Below are 16,165 nucleotides of genomic sequence, written 5' to 3' on the forward strand. Positions count from 1 at the left end.
CAAGAGGTGACAGTCGCTCTGTCTCCTTACATAGGTTACAGTTTGGGATATATTGTCACTCAGCACCAGTTATGAGCCTTTGAGCGTAAATTGTCAACTGCTTTTTTGCTCAGGTTACTGCCCTGTGTGTTTTTCTCTGTCACTTTAATGAGGCATGAATGATTTCAATGTACATATTTTCTTACGGAAAAAGGATTTTTGAAATGTCAGTGTCTCACTAAGGAACTGCTGTCACGCTGAAATCAAGGACAGGGAACTCTAGTAAGTGAATGTTTCAACACAGAAACCATGTTCAAACTATTCTGGAAATGCATGGTCAATAGCTGGTCATAAGTCAAAGACAAGGACTTTACTGTAAGGTGGAGTCCTCAATAAAGGCTAGGTAGTGAAATAGGAGCAAGAATTACTCCTACATCTCTAGAGCTGCAGGTGAGAGCTGATAATCAGGAGTGCCTCATCTGCTTACCAGGAGAGAGAAGTAATCTATCAGTCAAATTCAAATATAAGGCTTATCAAGCTTGTCTAATTTTAAGTTCCTATTAGTTGGCAAGACTATCTGTGTCTACTCTAGTAACTAAAATAGGATCAGGACATGGATTTGCAGGATATCACACAATCATCTATGCTTTTTGTTAGAAAGCTCCCTGGCATGGTTTTAACCTGTTATCCCAGGCAAAGCCTTTGAAAGATAACTGTATACTAGGGCCTGTTCCTGTAGACAACCTGCTATCGGGAGCCCTACTTTTTGGGGATTGGCAGAAGAATTTTTGGTGACTGAACACAAACCATGCCAGAAGGTCTCGAGGCAGAAAGTGGTTCCTGGATGGCTCGTTTTAGCAATAGAGGGGTGCTGCTGTGCTTAGGTTTGGGGCTGTTAGCAGAGCCTGAAAGTGTACCAGACTAAGTCCTGAAAGTACACACTGTTTCTGACTGCAGCTCACCTAAAATGTGTCTAGATGTAATATGAACTTTCTTCTGTTCTTCTGCCAGCACAGTTCCGCCCCAAACTGGATAGGACACTTCTGGGGCTGAGGGGAATGTGTTTTTTATTGAATAGGGTCTTTGTTATTGTAAAGCTTCTGTGACAACATTACAACACTACCTTTTGGATCCTGTGCTGATGACTTACTGTTTGTAGCAGATATTGACTTGATATCCTAGTGTCTCAAGTCATTTATGAGGACAACGGGTTTATCATGGGTACTGACATTTGAAGTTTTCCCATAGCAGCCTGCCAGTAGACAATCTGGAGAGCTGCTTGCAGGCTATCCAGCTTACTGCAGTCTACACGGTCATTTCCTCCTTGATTTCCTCTAAGGAGACTACTGGTAAAGATTGCTATAAAGTGTAATAGTCTTCACAGTGCATGTGAAGCAAGTGAGATCTCTCGGAGTTGAAGGAAAGATGCCTGTTATTAAAGCAGATTAGAGACATTTTTCCTTCTTTGTTTCAAGCTTACATTTGATAACTCTCTGCCTTTGAAAGGATACGTGTGTTTTCTAGTCCAGTTACCAGCCATGAATGGGGCATAAGAAGGCTTCCTCAGATAATCAGAATATTTTAAATTCTACAGAAAATATTTTCTACTTTAAACACATCATACCTAAAACAATGTGGTTAAATTTTTAATTTTCCCTTCAAATTCAAGTTTCTCTGTATTACTGATATCTTTCCATCATTTCTTTGAAACTGTATTTTTAGATCAGAAACAAAGTATGTGATGTCACCATGGCCAAACTTGAATTAGAGATTATAGAGAAATGTGCCCACACGCCCGCAGCTTTCCACTTGACCACAGCTGTAGGCATTTTTTAATCTGGAAAGTAAAGTAATTAATTTAGCTCTGTAATTTTTTAAATTTCCATTTTTTCGTGTAAGTTAATTCTAAAAGCATAGTTGCCTTGCAAATATAAATGTTGTGAATGGCTATCTGCTCCTGTTTTAAGATGAAGGCTTCTCATTAATTTTGATTTTATTCTCTCTGTGTGCATCATGGTTTAATAGCAAGACAAACATCTACCTATCTGTAAATGGAGACCCATCTACTTGGTATTTTGTGTTCTTATTAACACATCTGCCAAAAAATCTGCATCCCTGTACATGATGTTATTTGCATGCATAGCTTCATGCAACTATGAATGTATATTTCTGGTGCTGTCATTCTTGGAACTTTTCAGACTTTGCAGTATCCTTAGTATTTCTCCATAAGAATGGAGTAGATATCTATGATGGTATCTCTGTGTTTTGTAGCTTTATACTCCAACAAATGCAAACCATAAATGAAGTCTTGACCCCATGAAGTCATTTACAGTTTGGGGTCAACCTCATGGGCGGGCAGACTTTCCAATTGATCTTCCTCATTGTGAATCATTCAGAGCAGTAAAACAGTTCCAGGTGTTAGTCTTACAGACTCATCATTTGCATTGAATTGTCCTCTGAACAGCTAATTCTTCCTACAATTACAGTATGCTGTATATTGCTCAGAAAAAAAAGAAAAAGAAAAAAGAAAGTAGAAAATATTACAAAATGGTGTGGAAATTTTGCTTAAATATAGTACCTAAGTTTATGTAAGCAAATTCTCATTGAAAAATATAATTGACATTTCATATATAATTTTTCTTGCAAAATGTGATAACAGGCTGAATCTGTCTAATATGTGCTAATGTGGACACATCACTAGGTACACTGGAGTACTAGGAGTACACTGCTTGTCAAATTCTTCTGCGGCAGTGTGATGTGAGCATGCTGTACAAGAATGAGATATCCACCTTTCAGGTGTAATGATTCAAATGTTTTTTCTTCAAGATACTTCGTAGATACTAAGTTTGTTCTCCTTGTAATTCAGTGAACCAGGTATGTGCCTAGTATAGGAAAGTGCTATTGGATCCTTTAATTTTCCTTGGCAGAACAGTAAAAATTTCTTTGGTGATATATATATATATTATTTTCTGATGGCACAATCTGCATAATACTTGTTATGTCTTGTTACTATCATTCAAAACTGCAACAGAACCTCTCAGAATTAGGAACCATGCAAGCAGTATTCATAGAACATGATCATGTATTCTTACTGGGAGTTTTTTTCATGATGAAGACGGAATTTGATTCTTACTTTAACCAACAATAGTATTAGATGGTGGAATAATATCTTATTATAATTACTTGATCCTGATGCAAATTCATAAAGGTCATGTTTGTTGTGAGACTTCATTCCCTTGTGCCCACTAGTGTGGCAGGGTGCTGGGAAAGCTGTAGCTGGAAGCAACACAGATCTATCAGAAAGCAGTATTACAACTCCTTGATTTAGTCCAAATTAATGTACCTTAATAAAAACTATTTCCATTAGAGAATTATGTGTTGAGAAACTAAACTTCCTTGAATTTCTAAAAATTTCAGTTATCACTCCAAACTTTTTATCTCAAGTTTATCTCCCATGAGTGTTATTTCATAAGAATTTGCAACTACATTTCCAAGTTTTAATTTTGTTTTAAATTATTTAATTATAATTATTGACATGCCATGTAATATATAACATCTATCATTGTTCAGTTCCAATTTTCACTTTTCAATTTTAAAATCATCCAAGCCAGCTGCTACTTGAACACACATTGCAATATTTTATCTAATGTTCTAGGTCAAACTGTCCCATGTTTGTATTGTAATGAAACAGTTTGACATGCTAACGCTGTGAGTTAAAAAGGAAGGTGATCACTTAGCTGCTAGTAGGGAGCCAGGCATTTTCAGTTCAGGCATTTTCAGACTCCTGTTAGCTAGAGTCTTGTTCTTGACCCTGAAAACCTCTGATCCCCTAATTAATAAGACAAGTGCTCATATTCTTTTCCAGATCAAAGTATCATCTGCTTCTGTCGGGGAACAATTTGATGTGTTGACACTTTGAAATAGAAAACAAGATGAGATGTTGTAATCTGCACTAAGTAGCAGCTGCTAATGTAAAAATAACAGAATGGTGAGAAGTTGAATGTCATAATGTGTCACAACATGACCTGCTCTGTCATGCAGTACATGCTACTGTTATTGACAGGAGATGTAAAATGGGAAAGAGTAAAATAAAAATAAGCCTTAATACTTTTAATTTCTTTTAAAAAAAAAATCTTTCCTTACTCATTCTAATTCAAACTGAAAGAAATCTTTGCTGCCCCTTACCATCTCCTGCTGCCTTGAGAACACAACTGTCCTTTTTATTTCCATAGCCAGCTAATATCACCAGAAACATAATTCTGTCCCCAAGACAAATTGGGGCATTTCTCAGTTGAGCACTTATGGCTAGATTCCATCTCAGACCCCGGGTAGCATAAGACCAAAGGAGCAGAATGACACTTTACTGCCATCTCTCCTCATTACACAGCTCTAGCAAATATAAATGATTGAGCCCACAAATTGCAGAAATGACTGTTGAGACTTGTTTTCTGGCCTTCCTCTACTTAGAGGAGTATCCCAGATCAGTGGAAGGAAAGCAGCTGGCAACAGCCATTACTAACTTAAGTGATACCTACCCATTAACAACTATCTCAGTTAAATGGGGGAAATGTTTGGAGGAAAGGTTGTCAGTTCTAATTGGGTGAATTATGATCTTGATAAGAATGAAGTAAGGTTCTATGAAAAGGAGTACTTTTTATAACCAACAAAGTTATATCTTAGAAAGTAGAAGATACAAGAGTTAATGAAGATCACCAGTGATTAAGTTAAATTGGCCCAGAGAAAGGGTGTTAAATAATAGTGTAATGACTAAAATAAGAACAAGGAAAGAGGTAACGCATTACCATTCTAAGAATGCCATAGACATCAAGGATAATATGTATTAGATCCAAAAGTGTGTAATCTGTTTTTCAGCCAGCACTGAGAAATGATGTTAACCATGAGGAATAGGGTTAAGAGAACTTCAGGTATGGAAATTGAGTATAACACTGCTGTTGAGTAAGTCGTTGTGCTCAACTTGAGATAATGGTGGCCTCTATCATGAAATTCCAAAAGAGCTTTCAACTAAAACTGCAGAAATATTAGTAATTTAATAAATCCTATGAGGTTCTGTGTGATATGATTTGACAATTAACAGAGGCAGTGCCTACATTTAGAAAACAAACAAGAAAAAGTCATCCTGACAGTTATACATCAGGTAGTATTTATTTTGAGTCTTCAGAGTAAATTTGGAAGGAAAATATTTAAAGCAAGAATCTATCAACAGTAGATTGAAGAACATTGCTCGCTTAAGGAAATTCATGCAAGAATTCTTGGATATAATACTGGTTATTTTGACAAGGAAGTCTGTTATATATAAGCTGACAAAAAAAGAGTTTCTGATCTGGCACCACATGGAAAATTATTAATTAAAAAGATGGAGCATGTGTATGCTGTTATTTTACAAGCAGGCACAAGCTTAATATAGGAAATCCTGCTTGCTATTAACTGGGTTTACCTAGCATCTCTTGTTTGGAAGGATGGGCAAGTTGAACTCCATCTGCAAAACATCATGCACCAATGAATGTGGTGAGAGATTACTCAAAGGCAATAAGGAACTAGTTAGCAGAAAGGTAACAGCAAACGGCTTTGAAAGAAGTAGTGTTAAGGTCCAAGGATTTCTACTGTGCAGTTTCTACCTAGTTTCTCACCAGTTGGTGCTGAACCAATTTTCTTTAATGTTTTCATTAGTAACATTTGGTATGAAGAACTGAAGTGTACTAACAAATTAGCTTGATGCTGCAGAGCTAGGAGGTGTTATTAATATAAAGTAAGTTTGGGCTGTCTTGCAGAATGATTGGAATGGCCTCAAGTCATACGGAAAAAGAAAATAACAGTGGGTGACTCAGTGGTACCAAGAATTTTTACTATTAGCTGGATCTTACTAGTGGACAGGAGGACAGATAATATGGGATGGTGATTGTGAGCAAAAGGAATGCAAGAACATGCCAGGTGAAGTGTTTCCACTGGAGTTAGGTAGCACTGCTATCAGAGTGGGCATGAGAAATAGGAATGAAAGGAGTAAGGGACTGGAGAGCCAACTGACTGAGACTTAACAGAAGGAATTATGTTTAGCCCACATAATGAAGGAAATGTATATTCTGTCTGTAAATATATACAGGTGAAAATATAAATGTTCTCTATAAGTGCATGGGAAGAAAAAAACATCAGTAAGACAATCATACTATTACGTTTTGATACTCAGGTTCATAGGATGTTTTTTGCCTTCTGTTGATTGCTGAAAAAACATTGTAATAGTAATCTTTCATCCATAGGAGGTATGGCAGCGTACACATTCTATGTTTTTTTAATTAATAATTTTCCATGTGGTGCCACATCAGAAGCTTTACATCTGTGTCAGCTTATGTATAACAAGTTTAAAATTAGATTAGGGTGCTTGTGTTTGCCCTCGGGGAGTTAGGAAAGAATAAAAACTCTCTTTTCCTATGCTTTAGTTATACATGGGATTGTACTTTAAATGTTTTCACATAAAAGCAACAGCAGTGAGATCAACAGTGGCATTTTCCTATTCAATATATGGCTATTTTGCGTTTGATATGTAGCAATTAACTTTTAGATCTAATTTAATTTGAAAATACAGATTTTCTATAAGCAACTATTAAGATGCAAACTGGGAAAAGTGTAGAAACAAGGGCTTTCTTTTTCTTTTGCCAGAAATTGGGCTGAGGCAGAGAAGAGAGAAGGGTCTATCCACATTAAACTATATATGAAAGCTTTAGAATCCGTGGTCAAACAAAAATTCTGAGAAAAAGACCATATACAAATAACATTTCTGAGTTGAACAGAAACTTCACCGAGAGCATCCCATATACCAAGGTGGTGGCCAACTTCACCACAAAGTGGGTCTTTTAGGGGGAAACCTCCACCAGAGGAATCTGAGTGTAATTCTTTTTGTTGTCAATCCTCCTTCCTTCCCCCTACTTTCAATAATAATAATAATAATAATTCAAAACTGATACATTTATGTGAGAAGCTCTGATTTTCACATTGTGACATTTTCCAAAGGAATAATATTTTGTTTAACAGTTCCCAAAAAGCTATTGTTATTACTGAAGGTGAGGTCATATAGGACTTATGCCATGTGCACTGTGGGTGGATTTCAATATACATTATAGAAGTCTTCAGATATTTTATAGTTGTACAAGCGACATTGTTTTAGTTAGAAGTTAGCATGACATTGTTATGTGTGTTGTTCTGCTTTCCTCCTCCTAGGAAGGACACTTCAGTCATTTGTTTGTGTTTGCCACTCTTCAGGCTGTGAATGATGGGCCATTTTGCTGCATGGTGGTGTACTGTGCAACAAAACACCTGAGCTGGAATTTCCATTTGGTCTCATGTAGCACCCTAGTATCAACCCACTATGTGCTAGTCAGGCTAGCAAATGCTTTATTTTCTTCCCTTGAGATTTTTTAGCTGTTTTTTGGTATGGCTTTCTTTTTTAATTTTTAATCCAGAGTCCTTCAATCTGCTGTTACTTTTGCCGGTATAAGTCAAATGAGAGCCCAGGCAAAAAACTACAGTTTGTCTGGTGAAAATGGACGTAAATAAGCATCTTCAGACTCCAATGCCTTATGACTTTTGTCCTGAAAAGTGAGTGGAACATGAGGTGTATTTTTTATGATAGCTCTCCAAAGAGACTAGCCGTTAATCTCCCTGTGAGTAGGTGTGTCAGCTGCAAACATTTCCTTCCAGTCTCCCATTTCAATCACACTTCACAGTACACTGAAAATTGGCAAGGATGTTAATTATTGGCCTCTAGAACAAACCACCTACTTTGATTCAAGCATGTTTTCCAATTTTTAAGAATGTTGTTTCACCTACAGTACAGTATAATTATAGAAAATAGCTTGGTTTGGCTGACATTCCTGTGTTCTGTGCGTTCTGCTTGCAAGGCAGCAAGCAGCACCAGGCAAGTAGCTCACCTGCAGAAGATTTTAACCTCTTGCTGGCAGAGTTTGGGCTTGCCAGCATCCAGTACATTGTTTTTGATATCATAAGCTCTATACTACTGTCACTTGGAGGTTAAACATTAACACTTTTTTCCTTTCAAGCTGCAGGAATGCTCTATATAGTAAGAAAGTTTGTTTTTATTCTCCAGGGAGCCCTCTGTTAAAATTTTATGGATGTCTGTTACAGGAGCAGCTGCAGCAGTGGGTCCTGAACCCCCGTGACACAAAGCCCTGGGCACAGTATGACCCTCTGAGCAGCACAGTGCTGACTGGCTGTGTGTCTGCATTTGCACAGAGCAGTGCTCAGTAAAATCTGCCAGGAGTCAGCCATGTATCCAGGACATGATTAATCAGCCAGCAGGATAAATTGTCTATAGATGACTGGGAGTTGACAGTAAACAGTAAAACACCTGCCTTGAAGACTTACAGTCTTAATAGACAAGCAGGAAACAGAAGCAAGCACGAACCCTGTTTCAAGAGAGAGACTGTGAGGCACAGACTGAGTCGCTGATGATTATGCAGTGAGTCTGGCAGAGCTCAGAGCTGAACTCTGCCATTCCCTTCATGTGTTCATAGCTCATGTAACAAGTCTTTATTTTACCAAGAAACTGTTCCGCAACGCTGTCCTGAGAAGTTGGCAGAATTCACCACGGCATTTCTCTCACACGTACCTCTTGGTTTGAGGCTCTACAATTTGTACAACTAATAACTTACACCATGAATTAGAAACATTGGAAACCAGCCCAATGCTCAGGCTCGTGTGTCAAGGAATTGCTGTACAAGCCTGGTCTTATTTGTTGTTACAACAATTAATCATCCACTGATTATTGGGTAATTTATATGGTATCTGGGCCCTCAAGGGAGTTCTGCAGTGCTATTGAAATTGGACATTTTAAAATTAATGGTGATTAAGCTGTAAAGCCTTATTAAATATGCATAAGTGCTATTTCTCCTTCCTTCTTGCTACTCGTAGCGCCATGTTGGGTCTGGCTGCCTTCCTGACCTACCAGCCACGCACTGCAGTCTTCACCATGGCTGAGTCACAGGCTGCTCAGCTCCACGCCAACAAACAAAGGCAGGGGAACATCCGGGACGATGCACAGGTGGGAGATGGCAGTGACTGCTCAGGGAGTCCCTCGCCCCACCATAAACCAGGTTCTGAATGGGAATGCAGCCAGCTCCTGGAGCAGTGCAGCAGTGCCAGTCTTGGCAGACTTCATCGGTAACATTAGGTGGCTCTTAGGGCAGGAGCTGCAACATGTCCACATGCTGACCATGAGGTGCACATCCATAGCTGAAGATTAAGTGCCTTGTTTCACTCACTACAGAGTATGCTGCTTGCAGAATTATGCAGAAGGGATGTTATATAACTATGACGTGTTTCTTGAGAAACACTTGGCTCAACTGAGTATGGCTAACCTTACCTATTCAAAAAGTTTACTGTGTATGCAAGGAAACCCTTCAAAACATCGTCCTGTGGTGAAAAGGAATTAGAAACAACTATAATGCTACAAGAAAGAAATGTTTTTCCTAAAACTTGCACAGGCAGTGTTATGGAATAGTATAACTAAGTACATGTCACAATAAAACGTGGCTGAAATGAATGCATAAGAGTGCAATGTTTTCAAAGCGATATGGATATTCTGAATAAATTATTTATCCTTTGCTTGCCATTCTACAGGCAGAACTGATAGCCCTACAACAAGAAAAAGAAGCCACTCTTCAGCAGTGCAGAAAGTTAGAAGAAGAAATCCAGAGATTACGCATACATTACAGGTAAAATAATTAATACCAAAACAAATCAATGACTCATAGGGGAAATTTTCTGTATGGTGTCTGACTCTAAGTAAGGAAATAGCTTTATCAAGTAGGTATTTGTTGGAAATGTGAATACATCAATGAATCAAAGCTGCATTTCTGCTTTGCTGCTCACTAACCACCTCTTTGAAATAGAAGTCCTTCTCTTGTAACCTAAATATTGTATTAGTTTCTTCTAAGAGAGGGGGAAGGTTGCTGGCAGTTAATTCTCATAAGAATGTAAAACCTGTCTGATAATGATTCATTCACTTAAAAATACCAGGGTAAAAGAACCAGTAGTCATAAACACTTATTTCTTCCCTGTTTGCACATACGTACATAACCTTATCAACATAGATTTTAAAATAATCAGTAATTTTTAAAGCCTGTTTTCTTTTCTAGCTTCCAATATAATGTGTGTATTTTAATTCCTGTGTTCTGTATCAGTGCACAGAATAAGATAAATAGCCATCTCTCATTAATTTAGGTGGGCTGCACCAAACATTAGCATGGATCAGTAGATGGCAATCCCTAAGGAAGAGCTCTGTGTGGTCCAGTGAAGGAGTTAGGTTGTTTTATGGAGTGATATTGGGTTACAGCTCTCATTTCATCCTGACCTCCTATGTGAGAGGGGATACAGAGCTGCCAACAGGTTAGAGGCAGGAGAATTGGCATCAACACAGCAGAAAATTGTGAATCTGAAGGCTGAATGTCTGTGATGAGGGATGTGGGCTGCAGGGGTAAATAATAAATGTAGTGTGAATATTACGTTCATTGGAAATAAAGGCAACTAGTTAGTTATAACTTAAAAAAAAAAAAAAAACAGTTGCAGAACTGTGTGTGTTTTCAGTGTTTCAGCATTTACAAGTGAAAAATACTTGGGTTTCCAGAGGTTTTTAGAGTTTCCCCTTCTCATTAAGTTTATTAAAACCTTGGAGGGAAGTTTCAAAAACAACTTCTGTTCCTAAATCTCACAGGCATTTATTTAAAACCTGTTAATAGTGAATAGAAACCCCAAGCAATTTGTGATTATTGCTTTTAATGAATTTGGTCAGCATTTAGTGTGTGCACAAATTATGGTATGATTTACTGAGCTAGAAAGAATTTATTATAGTGCCCTTACTACTCACTTAAATGGGATTTGTAGAATTTTAAAAGAGATACAGAATTTTTATATTTCAGAAATAAAGACTTTGCTTTTGTTGATCTGCACATTGTACGGGATTTTTCATTGACTTCTGAGTTTGACTGTTGAGATAGTCTCAGGCTTGCTCTAATATATTTAACAAGTGCAGTGGAGAGCAGCTGCAATTTGCTCTTGAAAATAACTTAAATCTCAGAAAATAATAATGACTTGCAGTAATCACCATTAAAATGTAGCATGTTAATAACTTTTGGCTCTTACTTTGAACAAGCAAAATTTACTGTAAATTTGATTATGATCTTCTACAAGATTTACTTATAAGTTGTAACAGTAGTCACATGAACATCATTGGTGCAAGAATGTTTTTTCATTACTTGGTTATTCAAGTTACATGATAATTCAGAACATCAAAAATGACTTTCTTTGTCTTTTGTCACTGTCCTTAGTAAGTCACTGAGTAGCTCTCACACCAAATAAGACAGATGAAGAAAAGAGTATATGGCATGTGCGTGAAAAACCATATCAGACCAATATGGGATTGGTCACAAAAACAATAAATAACAAAGCAATGCATTTTTTCAGGCCATTTCAAATGAATGAAAACTTACTCTCTGTTTCATATATTGGTTATTTCAAATAATGGACTTGATACCAAGTTCAGAGTAACCTGGTCTGATGAAGGAGACAATAAGGGAAAAGTTAAGATTGAGGAATCTAATTCAGATAGAGAAGGGAGAGGAAGTTGGCTCACAATAAAACTGGGCAAGTTCACCACTTCTGTTTACTCCTTCTATATTGTTCCTATGTCATGTCTCAAGAGGAAGGTTGAATTTTCTGGAAAGTAGCTTGAAAACGCTTATCAGAAATGAAAATTTGCATAACAGTTAGGAACTGTATAGAGTTTCCAGCTTACTAGGGTAATTGTTTCATCACAATGCTCTTTAAGCTAGGGATTAATGCAAATCATAGATCATCGGTGACCGAAAGAGGCTATATCCAAATAATCAGTTTTGAACTATGTGGGAGTGTTAATCCCACTGCCACTTTCTCACATATTTCTGTTGTTTGAATGTTATCATAAGTATTTCATTTGCATAGTTTTCAGTTATGAACTGCCCGTTTCTATGATCAGTTTCCTTCTATTTCAGTAATGTTTCATAAGTGTATTTCTCCTACCCATGAAATGCTGGCACAGACATATGCTGTTGCATACTGATAATTATTTTTTACATATTAGATACAACAGTATGACTGTGAATGAGAACTATATTTCTGAACAGGGAATTACATATATATTTTTCCAAATCTGAAAACAAAACAAAACAAAAACCACCCTAAAATAGTTAGTGACATAATAATTACTTTTATACTGTCTTCTTGTTCTGGTAATAAGGTCTGTTATAAGCTATAAAATATTCTACCTAATGCCAATAATCATCCTTTTGTATTCAGCATTCAACTTCACAGGCAGTATAGTGGCAAGTCAGAATACAACTGCCTACTTAGTCTCCTGGTTTCTGGATGACCTCTGCTCAAATATTTCAGCTTCTTTATCTTGCCACCTCTGTCATTTTCAGCAATTTCTCCAGGCCGGATTTATCTCATGCTTACAGGATATGTGGCAAGAAATGGGGCTGCTCCACTGCCCAGCTTCCCAGTCCAAATGAACTGAAACCCATTCATACTGGGATGAGTGAGGCTGCAGCCGTTAGCTCAGAGCAGTGATCTCAGTTCTTCCTCTGCAGCTGAAGCAGGATACCTTGAGCACCTGCCACTGCAGCTTACCTCAAAGAACTGCTCTTTTCATTGCTAATTTTTATCTCACTTTTTCAGTTACATTCACTGACTCATTTTCCTGCTCCTTTCAACCTGCCTGCTCAGTGTTATTCTGGCACTGTAGTCTCAGTGTTAGTTGATTCAGACATATCATAATGTGTAGCTACAGTCATTAGGAAGAGTGTTGTTTTTGCAGAGCAACTTTGGAGAGATCAGAGGAGAAGATAACAGCTGTGTTTTCAGTATTCTATGTGCAGCAATACTTCCATTTATCCAGGAGTTTCAGGCATCTGTCTTCAAACGTAAATCTTGAGCTAAACAAATTTCCCACTTCCAAGAAGAGAAAAGATTATTTTTTATAGCAGAGATGAGATGCTTGTGTGCATTGTACAGTGAGAGACAGTATGGTATGTCTTCTTGTCAGAAGAAACCTAACTCTCTGCAGTGTGATACAGTTCAACATACAGAAAACAATGTCTCTGTAAGGGAACACTAAGATTTTTTTTGTCTTTTGTTACTATATAAAAAAACCAAACTCATGTACTAACCAAACTGTATTTTTTAGCTTATTCTCTACACAGTCCCACTGATTTCTATGGGAGATTTGGACATGCCCTGAATGATAATTTAGCTTTATTTTTCTGTGTGTATTCTTCCTGTTTATTGAACTTGAGTTCTACAATTGGTTGAGAATGTTGGGCCTTTTTCTGTATTACTTTTATCAGATTGGTTAAAATCCCTCCTTCTCTGAGCAACCTGTGGGGCTTTCAGAGAATTTCACTCAATCTGTGGGGGCCAGAGGAGCCAACACCCTGGTATTTATGAGCTGGAATTTAGACTGTGTGAACTGTGGGTTGTTATGTTATTGTACCACTTTCCAGCAGAGTGCTACAGCCCCCAAAGGATTGCTCGTTGGGATTGGTGTGTTCTTTCTCACTCTAGAAGCAGATTCCTACTGTTAAACTACTATTTTTTCTTTTTCAGTGTCTCCTTATTGCATGTGCTGTCATAGTTCTTGTTAGTGGTAGAGGAAATAAATCTCCCAGGTTTAGAGGGCTGTTTCATAAACTCAATCAGATAGCTGAAGATAGGAAAGTGGTATCAGTTGGCTGCTCTGTTTTGGCAAACAGTTGTGTAAAGTGTTACCAAAGCCACTGAGATGGCTACAGCCTGCAGTGTCTAGGTGCAGGTGAGCTTTGTTATCCATATGTATTTCACATTTGATTGGGTTTATTGTCCTTTTCCCCTCACCCCATGCTCAGACTTCATGTTCTCTAGCCTGCAGTTGGTTATTCTTTCTTTCTGTAGTTGTTTCATTTTCTAGCAATGACTGCCAGAGAGACTGACTTTAATAATCAGTAGATAGGGAGTTCCTTGGGAGTGTAGCAGATCAGATCCTTGCGTGTACTCCAGTTAACACTTGACCATTTGCCCAGAAGAGGAATGGCAAAGAAAGACTTCAGTATGGATCATAAGCTTGGTGTTTACAGCACCTATGTGGCAGGCAGTGAAAAAGCACAGCAGTGTCTGAGCCTATTTAAAAGGATGGTGTTTTCTTGCCTCTCAGTGGAATATTTTAGCCATCAGTGTGCTTTCTCTTTCATTCAGACACACGCACATGTATGCACACAGAAAGGTTTTGAAAGTTGCTCTTTTTGCCCTGACATGATTTTTGATGATTTTCCCATCACTGGGAAAAAAAGTTGCAGCATGGAAAAATAATTTCCTTCTCAGCTTTCATGATTTATAAAAATGGACAGGGAGAGGAAGCACTGCACTGCCACAGATCCACACTGCTGGTGGAACAAGCCATCCCATGCCATCTCTGCAGCCAGCCCTGGGGTGGACGTCAAACATTCACACTGCCTTGTGCTGCTGTTGACTCAGGCATGGATTGGTCTGACCTACATTTAATGAAAACTTTGTGCCTAATGTTTCCACTGGCTGGCTCTTGGCCTCCAGAGGTGCTTTGCCAATAGGAAACACTAAGCAGCGAATCTGAGGAGGAATGTGGGCAGCATGAGTATGGACTGAAGTGCTTCACATGCTCTGTGATGCAGTTTTAACTCATACTGCACTCTGGGCTGAGTCTGCTACTGCTGTCAGAGGGTGTGTTTACTAGCAGACTTTCTCCAGTTTGTTAGATTTGTTGTAGACTGATTAGCCCCATGTTGTGCCAAAAACATTAAAGCTAGAAGTACTGCACAGCGGATTATGGTGTATTTCATCAGACTTGCACAGACTTCTTCCTATTGACTTCTGTGGGGTAACTTGAACTGAAAGAACAATTACCTTGTCAGCTTTGCTATGTTAGACTTTTTCAAATTACTTTCTGCTCTTCTCTAAGAGCACAGATTTGCTTGACAGAAAGGAATTTCTTGCCAGTGGACACTGCCATGGTCCTGTGACTCTGTATGCACCACACGGCTGACTTTCTGTTAACGGCTCTTCTTGGTTCAGGCTGATTCTCTTCCCCCTCTGTTTCACCTGGGTTCTCTGTGGTTTTCTGCTCTAACCTTCTTGGTTTCTCAGTGAGCTGAAAAGTCTAAGAAGTATAATTTTGTTCTGTGCTTTTTGGAATAAGTGCATAGCTAGTGGTTTCTAGGAATTGTTTTTCAAATTTGTTAAAGCTTAATAAAGTAGAATTGCTGGAAAGAAGGTTTAAGGGCTCTGGAATAACTACCTGCAAGCAACCAGCTGATAGGCTGGAGCTAATTCTTAATACAAAATATACTACTGTAGGCATATTTGTAAAAATTAGGGTATTGAGTTCAGTGAAGTTAATAGCAATTCTGTATTAATCAGAACTATATACTACTTTTCAAGTATATACTTGAAAAAGAATGTTCAAAAAAGCTACACAGAGTAATTGTAGGATTGTGAAATCTTTTCCTTGATAGAAAGGGTGTGTGACTAGAGGCTAAATGATCTGGTTGTGCAATTTAAACACTGGGTGCATATTGATGAATCACATCACTAATCAGAATCACAGAATGGTTTAGGTTGGAAGGGACCTTTAAAGACCATCTAGTCCAACTCCCTAATTTCTTTAGCTGATTTATTTATACAAAACAAAGTATAACCATTTTCTGTCATACTTTTGAGATGTATAGTCTATCAAAAAGTGCTTTTATTTTAAAGTCAGAGAAAGAAAAGAGACACAGGATTAAAAAGAGAGAGAGAGCCTTCTCTAAAGCAAGAAATACAGAAAAGCTGTGTAGTAAGAGCTGTTTGGAAGACAAGTTTTCCCATGAAAACTTTAGAAGAAAATTTAAAAGTACAAGAGAATTCAACTTCCCCTGCAAATAGTGAATCAAAGGGAATTTCTTCTGTAATTAATATGGTATTTAGTAATAAAGTCATAACATTGTGAAAAGGGCTTTAAATGCCACTTATTTTCTGTTGATTTTTCACAGGACATGTTTTTGTGCTAAAACGTCAAATCAGTGGGGAAAAAACGATCATTTTGACTTGTGTTCTGGTTCAGTTCTCTTCTGCTGAA

The 16,165-nt window shown here is 37.8% G+C and overlaps 1 protein-coding gene across 27 annotated transcripts in view; it reads left to right on the forward strand.

The window, feature by feature from the left end:
* Positions 1 to 16,165, forward strand: part of MIPOL1 (mirror-image polydactyly 1) — a 167,772-nt gene that overhangs the window by 111,140 nt on the left and 40,467 nt on the right. For all 27 annotated transcript variants that reach the window (XM_015865032.3, XM_085550450.1, XM_085550446.1 and 24 more), the window contains one exon: positions 9,628 to 9,722. In XM_015865032.3, the coding sequence (XP_015720518.2) occupies positions 9,628 to 9,722 (95 nt within the window). The remainder of the gene's footprint in view (positions 1 to 9,627; positions 9,723 to 16,165) is intronic.

Source organism: Coturnix japonica, chromosome 5 (genome assembly GCF_054131305.1).
Source record: "Coturnix japonica strain WE chromosome 5, WE-NBRP24, whole genome shotgun sequence".
Classification (NCBI taxonomy): Eukaryota; Metazoa; Chordata; class Aves; order Galliformes; family Phasianidae; genus Coturnix; species Coturnix japonica.